This window comes from Tachyglossus aculeatus, chromosome 2 (genome assembly GCF_015852505.1).
Source record: "Tachyglossus aculeatus isolate mTacAcu1 chromosome 2, mTacAcu1.pri, whole genome shotgun sequence".
NCBI lineage: Eukaryota > Metazoa > Chordata > Mammalia > Monotremata > Tachyglossidae > Tachyglossus > Tachyglossus aculeatus.
Genome location: NC_052067.1, coordinates 88,043,357 through 88,061,687, shown reverse-complemented (window position 1 = coordinate 88,061,687; position 18,331 = coordinate 88,043,357). Strand labels below are relative to the sequence as shown.

Genomic DNA, 18,331 nt, shown 5'->3' with positions numbered 1-18,331 from the left:
CTCTTAAAACCCACCTACCCACCTTCTCCAAAAAGCTTTCCTTGATTGATTTCCCAGCATCCTCAGCCATATCATCCCTTCAGTCAATCCTAGCATTTAAAAACTTATTACACCCTCCTTAGCACTTACAGATATACGTGTACTTCAATTATTTACTTCAGTCTAATTATAAGTGTTTATATATCTTTTCCCTCATTATAGTGTAAGTGCCCTGTTGACATAGGACACGTTACTCCTTTATTCTGTATGTCCCAAATGCCTGGTACAGTGTACTGCATCAAATGTGCATTTTATAAATGGTACTAATCAATCAAATTTACTGAGCACTTACTGTGTGCAGAACATTGCACTAAGTGCATGGAAGAGCACAATGTAACAAATATAATTGGCCATCATGATAACTGAAGCTCAGCACAGAGAAGGGCAAATTATTCCTCACAGCTCCCACCATTCCCACTCAAAATCAATCAGTGGTATTCATTGAATGTTTGCTATGTGCAGAGCACTGTACTAAGTGCTTGGGAGGATATTGCACAACAGAGTTTGTAGATATGTTTCCTATCTACTATGAGTTTAAAGTCTGGACTCACAATGCCCAGAGGAAAGTCTGCATGGATAGGGGTAACAAGAGGGATTGATCAATCAATCGTATTTATTGAGCACTTACTATGTGAAGGGCACTGTGCTAAGCACTTGGAAGAGTATAATGTAACAGAATTGGTAGATTCATTACCTGCCCACAACAAGCTGACAGTCCGAAGGAGGGTGCATTAGGGTCCCTGGGAAGTACTTGAAACGATATAAGCATATAAGGGACCCAGCTGTCTTATGCCCAGGAAATGTAGTTCTATCTGAAATCAATCACCACTCAGCTCTCTGTTTTCCAGGCAGAATAAATCAAAATTCTTTAACCTTTTCTCAAGTCTTATCAAAAGCAGAGTCTTAAAAAATCGATAAAAAAAGAATAAACACTCCATACATTTTCTAAGGCACATGAATAGCCAAGAATGACATACAGGTAATAGAGTATCTTGTCTGTGAATCTGTGTTTTGTCTTTCAACTCCTCTTTCAGCTGGGATGCTTGCTCGGCGAATGAAATCTCCAAGTTGATGTCAGTTTCAGAAGTAGAGACTTCACTTGGCCCAGGTGGACTATCTTTGTCCCTGATACTAAAGTCAGATGCCTGATCTGTAAAAACAAGATACACCAGCATTATTAAGTCCTTTTTTTCCCCTTAATTTAGTAACCAGAAACTATCAATTTTCCTCAGTTTCCCAATCAGGTCTTCTACTCGGGTCATCTTAGCACCTCTATGTCCTCAGGTGTTTACTGATCTGCTTGAAATGTATCTGCATATTCATTATTCATATCCATTATTTTAATGACTACATTACTACCAATTCACGTCTCCATAACTTCTTCATTAAATTATGAACTCTTCAAGGACAGGGATGGCTGCATTTTATACAGTTACTTAATCAATTGTATTTATTGAGCACTCACTTCACTGAGCACTTGGGAGAGTAAAACACAACAGTATAGGAGATACATTCCCTGCCCACAACATGTTTACAGTCTATTATAGACTGTACTTATACAATATAAGTAACAGTAACAGAAATATAATTTATTAATCCTATATAAGATCTGCTTATATTGTATCTACCCCACTGCTCACTACAGCTCTAGACACATAGAAAGTCCTTAATACCACAATTGATAGGTGTTTACTATGTTCAGAGCATTATATTAAGTGTTATAAAATAAGAAAAAAACATAGGTGAGAGTTAGACATGGTCCTTGGCTCTCCAGGAACACTCAATCTAAAAATAAGGCACGGGAGGGATTGTGACAGAGGCACCAAAAGAGAAAGATAATATAAATATGAAACAACATAAAAGACAAAACAGAAGCCCAGAGTCCAAAGTACAAGGCACAGAGCTCTGCACACAAAATTACTGAAGCTGATGATGTGAGAACTGACTATTTTTCAGGTAGTGAGTGATTTTCAATAACTTCTCAAGTGAGGAAAGTTACAAACACCCAAACAATCTGGTGAATGCTGGGCTAAGTCATCATCATCATCATCAATCGTATTTATTGAACGCTTACTGTGTGCAGAGCACTGTACTAAGCGCTTGGGAAGTACAAATTGGCAACATATAGAGACAGTCCCTACCCAACAGTGGGCTCACAGTCTAAAAGGGGGAGACAGAGAACAAAACCAAACATACTAACAAAATAAAATTAATAGAATAGATATGTACAAGTAAAATGAATAGAGTAATAAATATATACAAACATACATACATATATACAGGTGCTGTGGGGAAGGGAAGGAGGTAAGATGGGGGGGATGGAGAGGGGGACGAGGGGGAGAGGAAGGAAGGGGCTCCGTCTGGGAAGGCCTCCTGGAGGAGGTGAGCTCTCAGTAGGGCCTTGAAGGGAGGAAGAGAGCTAGCTTGGCGGATGGGCAGAGGGAGGGCATTCCAGGCCCGGGGGATGACGTGGGCCAGGGGTCGATGGCGGGACAGGTGAGAACGAGGTACGGTGAGGAGATTGGCGGCGGAGGAGCGGAGGGTGCGGGCTGGGCTGGAGAAGGAGAGAAGGGAGGTGAGGTAGGAGGGGGCGAGGTGATGGACAGCCTTGAAGCACAGGGTGAGGAGTTTCTGCCTAATGTGTAGATTGATTGGTAGCCACTGGAGATTATTGAGGAGGGGAGTAATATGCCCAGAGCATTTCTGGACAAAGATAATCCAGGCAGCAGCATGAAGTATGGATTGAAGTGGAGAGAGACATGAGGATGGGAGATCAGAGAGAAGGCTGATGCAGTAGTCCAGACGAGATAGGATGAGAGTCATCACCATTTTGGAATTACACTTTTGTTCCAAAACATTTTGGGGAGGTTCCTGAACTTCTGAGTAAAATGAAAGTGACTGGATAACCGGATTTGCTGGTGGAGAAGCAGCACGGCATAGTGGATACAGCACGGGCCTGGGAGTCAGAAGATCATGGACTCTAATCCCAGCTCTGCCACTTGTCCACTTTATGGCCCTGGGCAAGTCCCTTAATTTCTCTATGCTCAGTTACCTCATCTGCAAAATGGGGATTAAGACTATGAGCCATTCGGGGCAGGAACTGTGTACAACCCAATTACTTGTCTCCACTCCAGCACTTACTACAGTGCCTGGCACTTAGTAAGCACTTAAACACCACAATTATTATTATTATTATTGAGCTTTGTCAGCAGAAAAATGTTCTTGCTGCAGGCTAATCATGTGGTTTTCTCATCTGTCAGGAGGATTCCTGGACTAAATTATCTCCATACCTTCACCTCTCCTCCCTTTTTCTGAAATTTCACAGAATCAAAGAATTTCCCAGAATCCATGAACTGGGCAGGTAGGGATGGGAGTAGTAGATTCTGGAATTTACTGGGAATCACTCCAATCTGATAAGGTTAAAAGCATCATGATCTAGGGGAAGGAGCATGGGCCTGGATGTCAGAGTACCGAGGTTCTAATCCCTGCTCTGCCACTTGCCCACTATGTGACCATGGGTAAGTCACTTAACTTCTTTCTCTGTGATTCAGTTCTCTCATTTATGAAATGAGGAATCAATACCTCTTCTCCCTCCTCTTTAGATTATGAGGTCCATGTATGACAGGCACTGTGTCTGACTTGATTATGTTGCATCAATCCCAACATTCAGTATAGTGTTTGGCATATAGTAAGAACTTAGATGTCACTCATTATTATTATTATATTCTTATTTCTTGGTGGAGGTGGAGGCAATGACAGATACAAACACAGGAGGGCACATGAACGAGGTGGTAGACAAGAAACCAATTTTTAATCCTCTCACTCTCCATCCCTGAAAGATTTTAAATGAAGGGTTAAAACTAACACATTTAAAGGGGTATGCTGAAATTTGAAGTTGTTTTGTTGAATCCAACAATTCCATGGGCAAGGAATATAACCCTTAAGCTAAGTTAACTATCATGCATGCTGAATCAGCTCTGAAAAGAGGATCTGAATACTGCTTTAAATATTCTTTTTAAGAATAAATAGAAAACTGTGACTACGAGAAAACACACATAAAGATTTGTTTCATTTTTATCTAGAATAGCAATAATTTTAAAGATCCCGATTAACAATAAACAGATCTAAAAGCCCAGGAAATTCAAACAGATGATTGCTACTCCTGAAAACATTAGGGTTTCCTTATTTAAGAAAAAATTTATTTCACTTGAAGCTAATTTAAAAACAAAACTAGAGTAAGTTTTCCTGATACATTCATCTGTACCCTTGGGAAAATTATCCTGAGGCAGAGTTCTATAATGTCTGTCTCCTCCTCTAGACTCTAAGTTCATTGTGGGCAGGGAATGTGTCTGTGATAGTTATAAGGCACTCTCTCAAGCGCTTAGTACAGTGCTCTGCATGGAGTAAGCGCTCAATAAATATGATTAACTGACTGACATGGACCCCCAAAAGACTGTGGTCACAACCTTTTCCATGAAAAATCTAGCTGGCATATTCACATGACCAGAAATCTTTGGGCTCAGATAATGTAGTATGTGGCTAGGTAAACTACCAATGCACTTGCTTAGTGTAACCCAGTGGAAAGAGCATGGGACTATGACTCAGGAGACCCAGCTCCACTGCTGGAAAATTGTGTGATCCTGGGTACGTCATCTAACTTCTCTGGCCTCACTTTCCTCATCTTAAAATGGGAAGAAAATAGGTTGTGACCCCTTCATGAGAAATGAAATTTGTTCCAACTCATAACCTTGTATATAGCCCAGCACTTAGGACAGAGTGAGTGCTAAATAAGAAAACATTATTAATTGCTTAATAAATTCATTGTTCATTAGACACCTCAGGAACACCACTGCTTTGTTCAGGATTCTACTGAAAAACACGGTAATCTTTGTCCCTAACCTTGGATTTTGCAGTTTGAGTTAGAACCACAGTATTTCTCAATACTGGAATCCTTATGCTCATATTATCAAAAATTTGAAAAGTGTTGACAGTGTCCAAAGCTACAACATTACTTCTGTTTTTTCTGGGGTTCTGTTTATCGGTTTCCTAGGAAACGACTGTAAGCAGAAAGTTGATTTTGCCACTTTTTATTAAGGGTTATTGTGAAGCCATTTTTTTAATGATTGATGGGGCTTATGGAAGCCAAACCCAACAAGGATACTAAACACACAACAACAACAACAACAAAACCCAAACCCTTCAAAGCATGTTAAGCTTCTTTTTAAAAGCAAACCAAACAGGCTACAATCAGAAAAAAGCCCACATTGCCTGAAACCAGGATAGAGGCCTTAGGTTTAGGATTGTAGTGACTGAAACCAGGATAGAGGCCTTAGGCTTAGGATTGTAATGACATTGCTCTTTCTAAACATATTTATTTATGTATGACTTTAAGGGAACCCTTCCTTGACCGCACAGCTCCCTCTAGTTAATGCCCCATCTCCTTGCTATCACTCCACTCCTTGAGCAAGTTATCTACACCCAATGCTTCTACTTCCTTCCCTCCAATTCTCTCCTTGATCCCCTTCAATAGGGGCTCTGTCCCCTTCCCCCCAGAAACTGGTCTAATTGTCCCACTGACACCTTAAACTTAACATATCTAAAACATAACTAATTCAAGCTCTCATCCTATCCCGTCTGGACTACTGCACTAGCCTTCTCTCTGATCTCCCATCCTCGTGTCTCTCTCCACTTCAATCCATACTTCATGCTGCTGCCCGGATTATCTTTGTCCAGAAACGCTCTGGACATATTACTTCCCTCCTCAAAAACCTCCAATGGCTACCGATCAATCTGCGCATCTAGCAGAAACTCCTCACCCTGGGCTTCAAGGCTGTCCATCACCTCGCCCCCTCCTACCTCACCTCCCTTCTCTCCTTCTACTGCCCAGCCCGCACCCTCCGCTCCTCCACCACTAATCTCCTCACTGTACCTCGCTCTCGCCTGTCCCGCCATCGACCCCCGGCCCACGTCATCCCCTGGGCCTGGAATGCCCTCCCTCTGCCCATCCGCCGCGCTAGCTCTCTTCCTCCCTTCAAGGCCCTGCTGAGAGCTCACCTCCTCCAGGAGGCCTTCCCAGACTGAGCCCCTTCTTTCCTCTCCCCCTCATCCCCCTCTCCATCCCCCCGTCTTACCTCCTTCCCTTCCCCACAGCACCTGTATATATGTATATATGGTTGTACATATTTATTACTCTATTTATTTCTTTATTTATTTATTTTACTTGTACACTTCTATCCTACTTATTTTATTTTGTTGGTATGTTTGGTTCTGTTCTCTGTCTCCCCCTTTTAGACTGTGAGCCCACTGTTGGGTAGGGACTGTCTCTATGTGATGCCAATTTGTACTTCCCAAGCGCTTAGTACAGTGCTCTGCACATAGTAAGCGCTCAATAAATACGATTGATTGATTGATTGATTGATAACTCCCTCATAATCCCATCCAAAACTTGTCCCCTCTTTGTCTTTCCCATCACTGTAGACAACATCACTACCACCTGTCTCCTAGCAACTTGGAAATCTGCCAATTAGGCATTTTTATCAACATCATTCCAATTCAACTAACACTCAGTCTGTCACTACATTCTATCAGTTCTACCTTCACAATATAGCTAAAACACTCCCTTTCGTCTCCGTCAACTGTTAGGCTGATCCAGCAACTTATCATATACCATTTTGGCTACTAAATCAGCATCATTACTGACCTTCAACTATCATCTCTACACTGAAGACACCCAAATCTACATCTCTGCCCCTGCTCTCTCTCCCTCCCTTCAGGCTCGGTCTCCCTCCTGCCTTCAGGACATTGCCATCCGGATGTCTACCCGCAATCTAAAACTCAATATGTCCAAGAATGAATTCCTTATCTTCCCTCCCAAACCCTGCCCTCTCCCTGACTTTGCTGTCACTGTAGACGGCACTACCATCCTTCCCGTCTCACATGCCCACAACCTTGGTGTTCTCCTCGACTCCAGTCTCTCGTTCACCCCTCACATCCAATCTGTCACCAAAACCTGCCAGTGTCACCTCTGCAACATCACCAAGATCCGCCCTTTCCTCTCCATCCAAACCACTACCTTGCAGGTTCAATCTCTCATCCTATTCTGACTAGATTATTGCATCAGCCTCCTCTCTGATCTCCCATCCTCCTGTCTCTCCCCACTTCAGTCTATACTTCATGCTGCTGCCAGATCATCTTGGTGAAGAAACACTATGGGCATGTTACTCCCCTCCTCAAAAATCTCCAGTAGCTACCAGTCAACCTACGCATTAAGCGAAAACTCCTCACTCTGGGCTTCAAGGCTCTCCATCACCTCACTCCCTCCTACCTCACCTCCCTTCTCTCCTTCTACAGCCCAGCCCGCACCCTCCACTCCTCTGCCACTAACCTCCTCACTGTGCCTCGTTCTCTCCTGTCCCACCATCGACCCCCGGCCCACATCCTCCCCCTGGCCTGGAATGCCCTCCCTCCGCACATCCACCAAGCTAGCTCTCTTCCTCCCTTCAAAGCCCTACTGAGAGCTCACCTCCTCCAGGAGGCCTTCCCAGACTGAGCCCCCTTTTTCTTCTCCCCCTCCCCATCCCCCCCACCCTACCTCCTTCCCCTCCCCACAGCACCTGTATACGTTTGCACAGATTTATTACTCTATTTATTTTACTTGTACATATTTACTATTCTATTTATTTTGTCAATGATGTGCATCTAGCTTTACTTCTATTTATTCTGATGACTGGACACCTGAACACATGTTTTGTTTTGTTGTCCGTCTCCCCCTTCTAGACTGTGAGCCCATTGTTGGGTAGGGACCATCTCTATATGTTGCCGACTTGTACTTCCCAAGCTCTTAGTACAGTGCTCTGCACACAGTAAGCGCTCAATAAATACAATTGAATGAATGAATGAACCTCCCTGTCTTTGTCTTGCCCCACTCCAATCTCTACTTCACTCTGCTGGTTGGGTAATTTTTCTAAAAATCTATTCTGTCCACATTTCCCCACTCCTCAAGAATTTCCAGTGCTTGCCCATCCACTTTTGCATCAAACTCCATACTGTTGGCTTTAAAGTACTTAATCAGCTTGCCCCTTCACGATTTATTACTTTATCTTGTTAATTTTCTACTACACCCCACACTGCATAATGTGCTCCTGTACCTCAATGCCACCAATACTCATTGTACCTCAATCTTGTATCTCTCTGTGCGGAGACCCTTTGCCCACAACCTCTCTGGCCTGGAACTCCCTCTCCCTTCATATACAACTGACCACCTTCAAAGCCTTATGAAAATCATGTCTCCTCCAAGAGGCCTTCCTTGACTATGCCCTAATGTCCCCTGCTCCCTCCCCCTTCAGCATTGCCTACACACTAGGAACTATATCCTTTAAGTACTTGATATTCACCCCTGTTTTTTAACAGCAGTAATGAACATAACCATAATTTATTTTAATATCTGTCTCCTCACCTAACTGTAAGATCATTGTGGGTAGGGAATGTGTCTACCAACTCTGCTGTATTGTACTCTCCCAAGTACTTAGTACGGTGCTCAATAAGTGCTCAATAAATGTCATTGATTGAACTCATTGATTATTAATGATGACTTAGGGCTGATGGTTCCTACTGGCTCTTAAACACCTGCCCTAGCTATTAAAGTCTTGTACAATCCTAATATCCTGGGATCTCCAAACCATGTTTACTCTTCACCAGAGTTTACCTTTCTACCCTGACATCACCTCTGTTCACACTTGGAAGTACCCAGGTGGGTTGTTGAAAGCAACAAGCCCTTAAGTATTTGGATACTCACACCATCCCCACAGCCTGTATGTGCATATCCTTGTACTCTGTTGCTTCTCTTACTTATTTTAATGTCAGTTTTCCAAACTAGATTGGAATCTCCTTGAAAGCAGGGATCATGTCTAAAATCTACTGTATTGTATTCTCCCAAGTGCTTAGTACAGTGCCCTGCACACCATAAGAGCTCAGTAAATACCATTGATTGATTGATAGAACACTGAAAGGTTTTAGGCACTGAAAGGTTTCAGGCACATGGGGATTAGAATGAGGCAAAAAATTGACACACAGAGTCCTTCCCTCAGAGTTCCCCACCCCACACACCCATACTCCCAAGAACCCAACTCCCACCATTACGAAAAAATGTACTTAGACAAGAAGCCCAAATTAACCACCACTGGTCTATACCAGTAAAGCATTGCTTATGTTTTTCCTGGTAGTAAATATTGTTTTCTCTGGAGCATATCCAAGCAATTATGGGAGTGCAAAAGAAAAAGGGAAAAAATAATTGCTAGTTAAATACTTTCACCAATCAAATTTCATTATGTTTCACATGCATATGTGCTGGATGCAAGGTAAAATAGTGATTTGTAAGGCAGGAGGATAGCTTGACCATTAAAAGAGGAATTAATCTTTCAAAAAAATGACAGGGTCTCCACTTAAGCTAATAAATGAGACATTGTTTAAATTAGAGCGCTTTCTAACTGGATTTTCAATTAGATCCCCCACGTATTTGGAGTCAGTCAGTAAGTAACATTCCTTTGAACCTCAGTCAATGTTTTCCTTCTGCTTCCTCCAAAACCATTAACTGCTTGCCTGCTCTGGCTTGTTCATTATTGCTTATCAAGAGGCACTGCACAGTCCTGAAACAGATGTAAGACTAAGCACTATGACCCTTGGGATGGTGATTTTAATTTTGGGATCTCTGCCCACTTCCCTTTATGCTGGCAAAAGCAGAAGTGAAGCAGCATGGAAGTACATCCCATTTAACTTGCTCAATACCCACCACATTGAAAAGGGCTGAACAAGTGTTTGCCTATTAGTACTTCCCATTTGAAAGGATAACCCCAAGGTCTTTAGGTAAGAAAAAAATCAGACAGACAACAAAATGAAGTTTCTCTGCTGTTTGGTTGGTGCTTTTACACCTCCTCTCACTAACTATAACCCTTCAGCAAGCTGATGCAGACACACAACTTCCTTTACTGTTGCCAACCTTGCAGCCTTCAAGGATAAATTATTGTTTCCTTACTAGGAGCTAGGAGGGTGAGAGGGTGTGGTGAAGTAGAAAGGCAAAACTTTTTCTGGAAGCATCAGATTTGTTCACACCCTTGGGTCCATTTTTTTCCCTGCTTTTTCAGTGTAAAATGGGAAACCTTATCATTGAATTTCAAGATTTTGCTTTTGGACTGTAAGATTGTTATGGGCAGGAAACATGTCTGCCAATTTTGTCGTATTGTACTCTCCTAAGTGCTTAGTACAGTGCTCTGCATATAGTAAGCACTCAATAATTATGATGGATTGAAGGTATGCAATGTGAGCAAATACTTGCTAACAAAGACCTGATTTTCTGGAGGTAAAGAAAATATTCAATTTGTCATTCATTCATTCAATAGTATTTATTGAGCGCTTACTGTGTGCAAAGCACTGTACTAAGCGCTTGGGAAGTACAAGTTGGCAACATATAGAGACGGTCCCTACCCAACAGTGGGCTCACTGTTTGTTGAATTCACTTTAATGCTTTGGCTTATCCTCTGACTTTTGTAAACCATAAATCAATCAATCAACCAATCATATTTATTGAGTGCTTACTGTGTGCAGAGCACTGTACTAAGCGCTTGGGAAGTACAAGTTGGCAACATATAGAGACAGTCCCTACCCAACAGTGGGCTCACAGTAAATATTGACCAGATTCAAAAGGAATGAAAACGGAACTGAGAAACAATACAAGGACCTTATGGTGCTGTTCCTTTCCTTATTTTTATAGTTGATTTAACAGACCTTCAAAAGATATTAATTGCAAACATACTTGAATTTTTCTATAATAAAGCAATTCCTTATAAAGAACAATATCTAAGTGTCTGTAATTCTGTTATGAAAATCAAAGGGAAATATTCTTAATAAGTACTAATTTTAGACTTGGCTGAATAAAAGGAAAATGTAAGAAAGTTGTACAACATACCATCCTGTGTAGCTTCTTTATTTTCACTTGTTCCGACAGACTGTGACTCACTTCCATCTGGAACCTAAGAAAAGAAAAGAAGCCATCCTGTCATTCCCTAGCATTCAACCTGAAAAAATGGAACGTGATATTTACTATCATTCAGAGATACTCAATTGGAACTAAACAAATTTAGTCATGTGTGATTGCCAGAGCCTAAGTTTTTAAATAATAAACATGTCGTTCAAGTGACTGTTGAGACGCTTGGCGGCATATGTGAATATATGTGTTGGGAGTAGTTTTCTGTTTCGATCCAAAATGTCACTGTGTTAAGATCCAACATGTGTTCATTTTAGAGTTGTGATTCCAGCCAAGAAGAGTTTATGTGAAAGTGTTTAAAGAGGAGTTTCACACTGGCAACATCAATGTAGCCTCACCTCTCCAATCAATGGTAGTCACTGTGTGTTTACTGTGTGCTGAGCACTATACTAAGTGCTGTACTAAGCCCTCTAAAGACTGATGACTTGGGTAGATGTCTGATAGATGCAGAAGACTGCTAAGGAGTAAAGCATGGCCTAGTGGCTAGAACCTGGGCCTAGGAGTCAGAAGGTCATGGGTTCTAATCCCTGCTCTGCCACTTGCCTGCTGTGTGACCTTGGGCAAGTCACTTCACTTCTCTATGCCTCATTTCCCTCAATTGTCAAATGGGGATTGAGACAGTGAGCCCCATGTGGGACAGGGACTCTGTCCACCCCTATTTGCTTGTATCCTCCCCAGCACTTAGTACATTGCCAGGCAATGTACTTAACAAAAGTACAAAAGTGGTGCTTAACAAAAGTCATAATTATTATTATTATTATTTTTAAAGAAGATATTAGGGCCTCAGTTGCAGACCTGTATTCATGGTCCACACCAAAATAGCTGGAGATGTCAGAAGTACTTTTCAAAATTTGAAAGTCTATTAATCTGCTGGAACGAGAAACATATTGAGTGCTTTTTTTTTTTTTTTTTTTACTAAAAACAGAAAAAACATTTCATTTGCAATACCAATTTACATTCAGACAAAACAAAGCAAAGCCAATGATGTGACAAATTATCATTATTATTAGTATTATCATTATATTTAATAAAAACTTACTATGTGTCAATCACTGTTCTAAGTGCTGAATTTTGACTGGGTCAGGTTCCCACAGAAAGTTTTGCAGGCACCAAAAAACAGATTCAAAAAGGGTTTGGTTAAATTCTTCCATGACTGTTAGAAAAATTAGAAATGCCTAGATACTGAAAACATTAAAAGGATGTTAGTAGATTCTGGGCCTGGGAGTCAGAAGGTCATGAGTTCTAATCTCAGCTCTGCCACTTGTCTGTTGTGTGGCTTTGGGCAAATCACTTCATTTCTTTGTGCTCCGTTACCTCAACTGTAAAATGAGGATTAAGACTGTGAGCCCCATGGGGGACAGAGATTGTCCAGCCCTATTTGCTTGTATCCACTTTTACTTATTTGTATTCATGGCTGGCTCCCCCCATGCTAGACTGTGAGCTCACTGTGGGCAGGGAATGTTACTGTTTATTGGTGTATTGTACTTTCCCAAGCACTTAGCACAGTGCTCTGCACACAGTAACTACTTAATAAATATGACTGAATGAATGATTAATGAATGAATCCCCCAGCGTTTAGTACAGTGCCCGACACATAGTAAGCACTTAAATATCACAAAATAGAGGAAAAGGAAATGCTAAAAGCAAATCCACCCCTAAGTCTATGCCTGGGAGATCCCAAGAATAATCATCATAATAAGAAGAATACTTGTTAAACACTTACTATGTGCAATGAACTATACTATGCATTGGGTCAGACACAAGATAATCAGGTTGGACAATTCCTGTCCCAAATGGGGTTCACAGGCTAACAATCATATTAGCCTAGCCTCAGTTGACTCAGCTGGGCTCAAAACAGTGGTATTTGTTGAGCACTTACTATGTGTCAAGCATTGTACTAAGTGCTGAGGGCGCATAAATGATCAAGTTGGACGCAGACCCAAATCAAGAGGGAGAACTCTTAATCCATTGATTAAACTAGTAGTGAAGGCTTTGGAGGGGAACAAAGTATAGCAGAGGGGAGAGAGAAGGTGCAGAAACTCCTTCAAACAATTCCTTCCTCCATCACCATCACCCTTCATTTTTTTCTTGGAAATCATTTTCTAGCTATTGAATACATGTCCTGTTTACTCCACATTTTCTTCTACAGACCCATTAACAGGAATCAGTTAATGTGATTACGTAACTCAGAGTTTCTCCAATAATGAATATCAGGAGATTCATGAATGTGCCAATAAATTTGGACCTCTTTAACTGCCGTTCTAATGAGATTAGCATTTGTTGAGAAATTTCCTACAACTTCAAGACGATGCAATGCCCGTTTCTGTTCGAGGACTAGCCCAGTGTAAGTTCCTTCCCTTAGCATTGGTTCTGTGTGACCATCTTCTTTTGTCACACTCTCTCATTCTCTGCTCTTTTTTTTAAATCAAGCAGACAGTGAAACAGGAAATCTAGAAAACTGCCCATCCCAACCTCTTCACTACAGCTGGAAACCTGATCCTATAGTGTAGGAGTCCCCGAAAAACAAAACAGATACAAATTGGAAGTTCTATTATTCTTTGGCAGCACAATAGAAAAGAAGCAACCTCAGCCTTTTCTAAAGCATAGTTTGTATCATGAAAAAGGGTCACTTATGTAATGAGATGGCAATAGATACCATGGCACACATGCATTCTCTCTAGATATGTATATACTCAAGATATATATCTATATATATAGATATGTATATCTATCTATAGATATGTATAGCTATAGATATGCATATCTATCTATAGATATGTATCTATATCTATATATCTACATATAGATATGTATCTCTATCTATATATACATATATATCTATATATCTATACATAAACATATATATAGTCTTTATATATAACTATATGACTATATATACAGTCATATATAACACTTTCTCTAGATACATTGATGATATACATGCACAAGAAGCAGTGTGGCTCAGTGGAAAGAGCCCGGGGCTGGGAGTAAGAGGTCATGGATTCTAATCCCATCTTCGCCACTTGTCAGCTGTGTGACTTTGGGCAAGTCACTTCACTTCTTTATGCCTCAGTACCCTCATCTGGAAAATGGGGATTACGACTGTGAGCCCCATGTGGGGCAATCTGATTACCTTGTATCTCCCCCAGCACTTACAACAGTGCTTGGCACATAGAAAGTACTTAACGAATGCCATCATCATCATCGTCGAACATATTTCACATTAATATTATATTTAAGTCACATTAACTTATTCCTGTTCTGGGTTCTGTAGAAGAAAATATGGACTTAACAGGTCATGTATTCAATATAAGGATAGTGATTGGTGAGAAAAAAAAGAGGAAGGGTGAAGGGCAAAAGAATTGTTTAAAGGAGTTTCTTCTTGTATTGGAGAGAGGCTGAGCAGAAACTTGATTCAACCCCTCACTAATCCAGAATTTGAGTTAATTCAATGAAAATGTGTCCTGCTATCCTCTCTCCTGATGCCAAAATGAGTTGAATTGTTATTGAAATCAGGAAGCAGTTGATCTACACTATACAGAACAAAATCTCACAAAAGAGGACCAAGAGAATAAGCAGTGACAGGGCCAGTTTCTAGAGGAGAGAGACCCAGGACCTGTCTGCCAATGTGGCTGCTCTACAGACTGATTTTCAGGGAGGAAAAACAGATGAACAACTAAAAGAGACCAGAAAGGTAAAATACAAACACAAACCACATGCTTGGGAACTCACATTTTCCTTCAACTCTGTCTGCTGTGTGAAGATGTCTCTAACATCCGGGATCTGGTGCTGTTTGTTTTTCTTCCTCAGCGTTTGGGAAACGGTCTCTACTCGCTTCTGCACCACAGCTACCTGGGTCCGAGTCAGTGTGGACAAAAGCAGCCTGCTCTCCTGGGAATCTCCCGCACTCTCACCAAATAGATTGGACAAACCAGCCTTTTTGAGCCATTCCTCTTCTAACTCTCCCTCTGTAGCAAGAGAAAAAAAAAATCCAGTACATCAGGATACAGTCTAAACAAACTCATTTTCTTATACTGTAAGCTCCATGTGCACCAGGGACTGCGTCCAACTTGATTATATTGTATCTTAGTATAGTACTTGGCCCAAAGTAACTGCTTAACAAATATTATAATACAAGAAAAATAATGTAAAGAATAGCCCTAAGAGTTGTCCTTTTCACCTAATGTCCAGATTCAGAGATATTAGGAGGTATGGTGTATGCAAATATATCATCAACAATCGTATTTACTGAGCGCTTACTGTGTGCAGAGCACTGTACTAAGCACTTGGGAAGTACAAACTGGCAACATATAGAGACAGTCCCTACCCAACAGTGGGCTCACAGTCTAAAAGAGAATATCACACTTTTTGGTATTACCTGATGATACATAATTACAGTAATGTCACTGAGTAATAAATGGATCAAATGTATTGCTCTTTCTATTGTTCAGGCAATGAATTAGTGTGGATATTTAGGGACCCCATCCTATCACAAAGCAAATCAGTTACCAAGTTCCTACTAGTACTTTCTCTAATATATCAAGCATCTCTGAGGTAACCATTATACTCTTTCCCTGCTCACCTTAGCTGTCACATTAACCATTAACATGAGAAGCATTAATAATTATGGGATTACAAACTGCTCGTTTGGCTTCAGAAAGGTATTTAAAAACCACTGGAGTAATTGGCCAGGGCACCAGAGAACAAGAAATGAATGCTCCTCTACCAAAACTTAGATAGTAATGTCATGGCATTCAACTCCAGGTTATTTATAAAAATGAAGAGGGAAGATTGGAGAGGGAATGGAAAACAACATATGATTTAAATAGGAGAGGCAACTTGGACCTCCTCCAAGCAGTAGGAGGAGAGCAGAAATGCAGTGTGGTCTGGTGCCTAGAGCATGGGCAGGGTAGACAGAAGGATCTGTTTCTAACCCAGATTCTTCCACTTGTCTGCTGTGTAAGCATGGGCAAGTCACTGCACTTCTCTGTGCCACAGACACCTCATATGTAATATGGGTATTAAGACTGTGAGCCCCATGTGGAACAGGGACTGTGTCTAACCTGATTAGCTTACATTTAACCCAGTGTTTAATACAGTGCCTGGCACATAATTATGAACCACAGGGAAAAGGACTGTGTCTTTAATCTCAATTGGATATCTCCCAAATGGTCAGCACAATGCTTTACTTTCAGTAGATATTCAATTATAATGATGACAATGATGATGTTGATGATTCTCAGGGGAAAGAATGGGGGCCGGGAATTAGGGGAGTTGGGTTCTAATCCAGGCTCCACCACTTGACTGCTATGTGACCCTATACAAGTCAATTATTTTTTCCTTTGCCTCAGTTACCTCATCAGTAAATGGGGAAAAAACACCTGTTTTAACTCCCTTTTAGTTTGAGAGCCCCATGTGGGACAGGGACAATGGCCCATCTGCTTATAGTGTTTCTATCCCATTGCCTAATACAGTGCTTTGTCCAAAGAATGCCCAAACATACACTGACAGCCAGGTGAATTAATGATATTTACAGTTATCATCGAGGCTGTAAAGTGGCCTCTTGTCATTGCCACTATATGGAAATGTAAAGCCTTTCTTTGCCACTCTAATGAATTAAAAGAGTTTGATGAACAGAGATAACGTAGAATCTACATGATAACCTCTTTTTCAAAACTCTCACATTGAGAAGCAATGTGGCCTACAGCAAGGTCCTAGGATTCAGAGGACCTGGGTTCTATTCCCAGTTCCACCACTTGTCTGTGTGACATGGACAACTCATGTCACTTCACTATGCTTCAGTTCCCTCATCTGTAAAATGGAGATTAAGATGTGAACCACTTGTGGGACATGGACTGTGTATCTACACCAGTGCTAAGAACAGTTTCTGGCACATAGCAAATGCCTAGAAATACTATTATTATTATTATGTTAAGAAAGCTTCAAAGGAAACTAAACTTTGAAGGAAATTAAACAAACGTTCCAATACTTTGCAGAGGTCAAGAGCTGGTTATAACCAAATGTAAAATGACAAACAGAGGAAAACCTTTTAGTAGCTAAAATGTTTTACTGGGCACAAACTGTCAATTTATGACAAATCCCAGAGTTATGCTTGGCTACACATCCTTCCCTGGATTTTCCACTGAGAGTCACAATCAAGCATATGAAATAGTTCAGAGGGTCACAAGAGCATCTGAATATGAATTAGAGTTTTCTCTGTTAACCTTCAAGGTGGAATCTTGGTTACTGCGGCCTGTTTAGGTGGGTGTTTGTGGTGTCTTCTATCTGTGGTTCTAATTCGCACATTAATTTACCATTAGGGTCATTCCTTGAGAAATACTGTGGCACGTTTATTATCTTTCTCTGCCCCTATTTTAATGTCCCATTGGAATTGAACAATGTCACTGTAAAAGACTAAGGCAGTGATCAGCCAAATGTCATGGTGCCATAAGTAATTCCTTCATTCAGTCATATTTATTGAGTGCTTACTGAGCACTGTACTAAGTGCTTCAGAAAGTACAATATAGCAATAAACATTGAGGGGCAACATGGAATAGTGAATAGAGCCCAAGCCTGGGAGTCAGAAGGACATGGTTCTAATCCCAGCTCTATCACTTGTCTGCTGTGTGACCTTGGACTTCATTTCAATTCTCTGTGCCTCAGTTATCTCATCTGTAAAATGGGGATTGAGACTGTGAGCCCCATGTTTGACAGGTATTGTGTCCAAACTGATTTGCCTGTATCTACCCCAGCACTAAATACAGGGCCTGGCACGTAGTAAGCACTTATCAAATACCACAGTTATTATCATAAACAGACACATTCCTGTTCATTCACTCATTCAAATTCTGTGGCATTTCCAAGGAACTAGCGTAGATCCAGGGCTAATCATTCATTATAGATTATCAATTCTTTAATAGAATTGTTTTGGATTCCAATCATGAGACTACCCCTACCCACAGTGCTCCACTAATTGAAGGATGAGATAAAAAGAAAAACAGTCGAGATCAGAAAACCAGATGAGCAAATGATTCAGTACATCAGTGCCAGATAGATGTTGGTGGCTATCTGATGAATAAATAAGGCTTTGTGATGGCCACAATCAAACCAGCACATCATACAGCACTGACAAAAAGCCTCAGAAATGGGAGGTATGCAAACATACCACAAGGAAAATGGAGCTCCAATCTATACAGAGAGAGAATTAGGTGTAGAATTGGGTTTTGAGTGGCAAACATGATCACAGAATGGTGG

The 18,331-nt window shown here is 41.0% G+C and overlaps 1 protein-coding gene across 1 annotated transcript in view; it reads right to left on the bottom strand.

Moving 5' to 3' along the window:
- The window catches only part of ARHGAP18 (Rho GTPase activating protein 18), a 139,149-nt gene that overhangs the window by 51,146 nt on the left and 69,672 nt on the right, over positions 1–18,331 (bottom strand). Inside the window, exons 3-5 of the mRNA XM_038741204.1 lie at positions 14,810–15,045; positions 11,000–11,063; positions 1,017–1,189 (exon numbers count right to left, since the gene is read on the bottom strand). Of these exons, the coding sequence (XP_038597132.1) occupies positions 1,017–1,189; positions 11,000–11,063; positions 14,810–15,045 (473 nt within the window). The remainder of the gene's footprint in view (positions 1–1,016; positions 1,190–10,999; positions 11,064–14,809; positions 15,046–18,331) is intronic.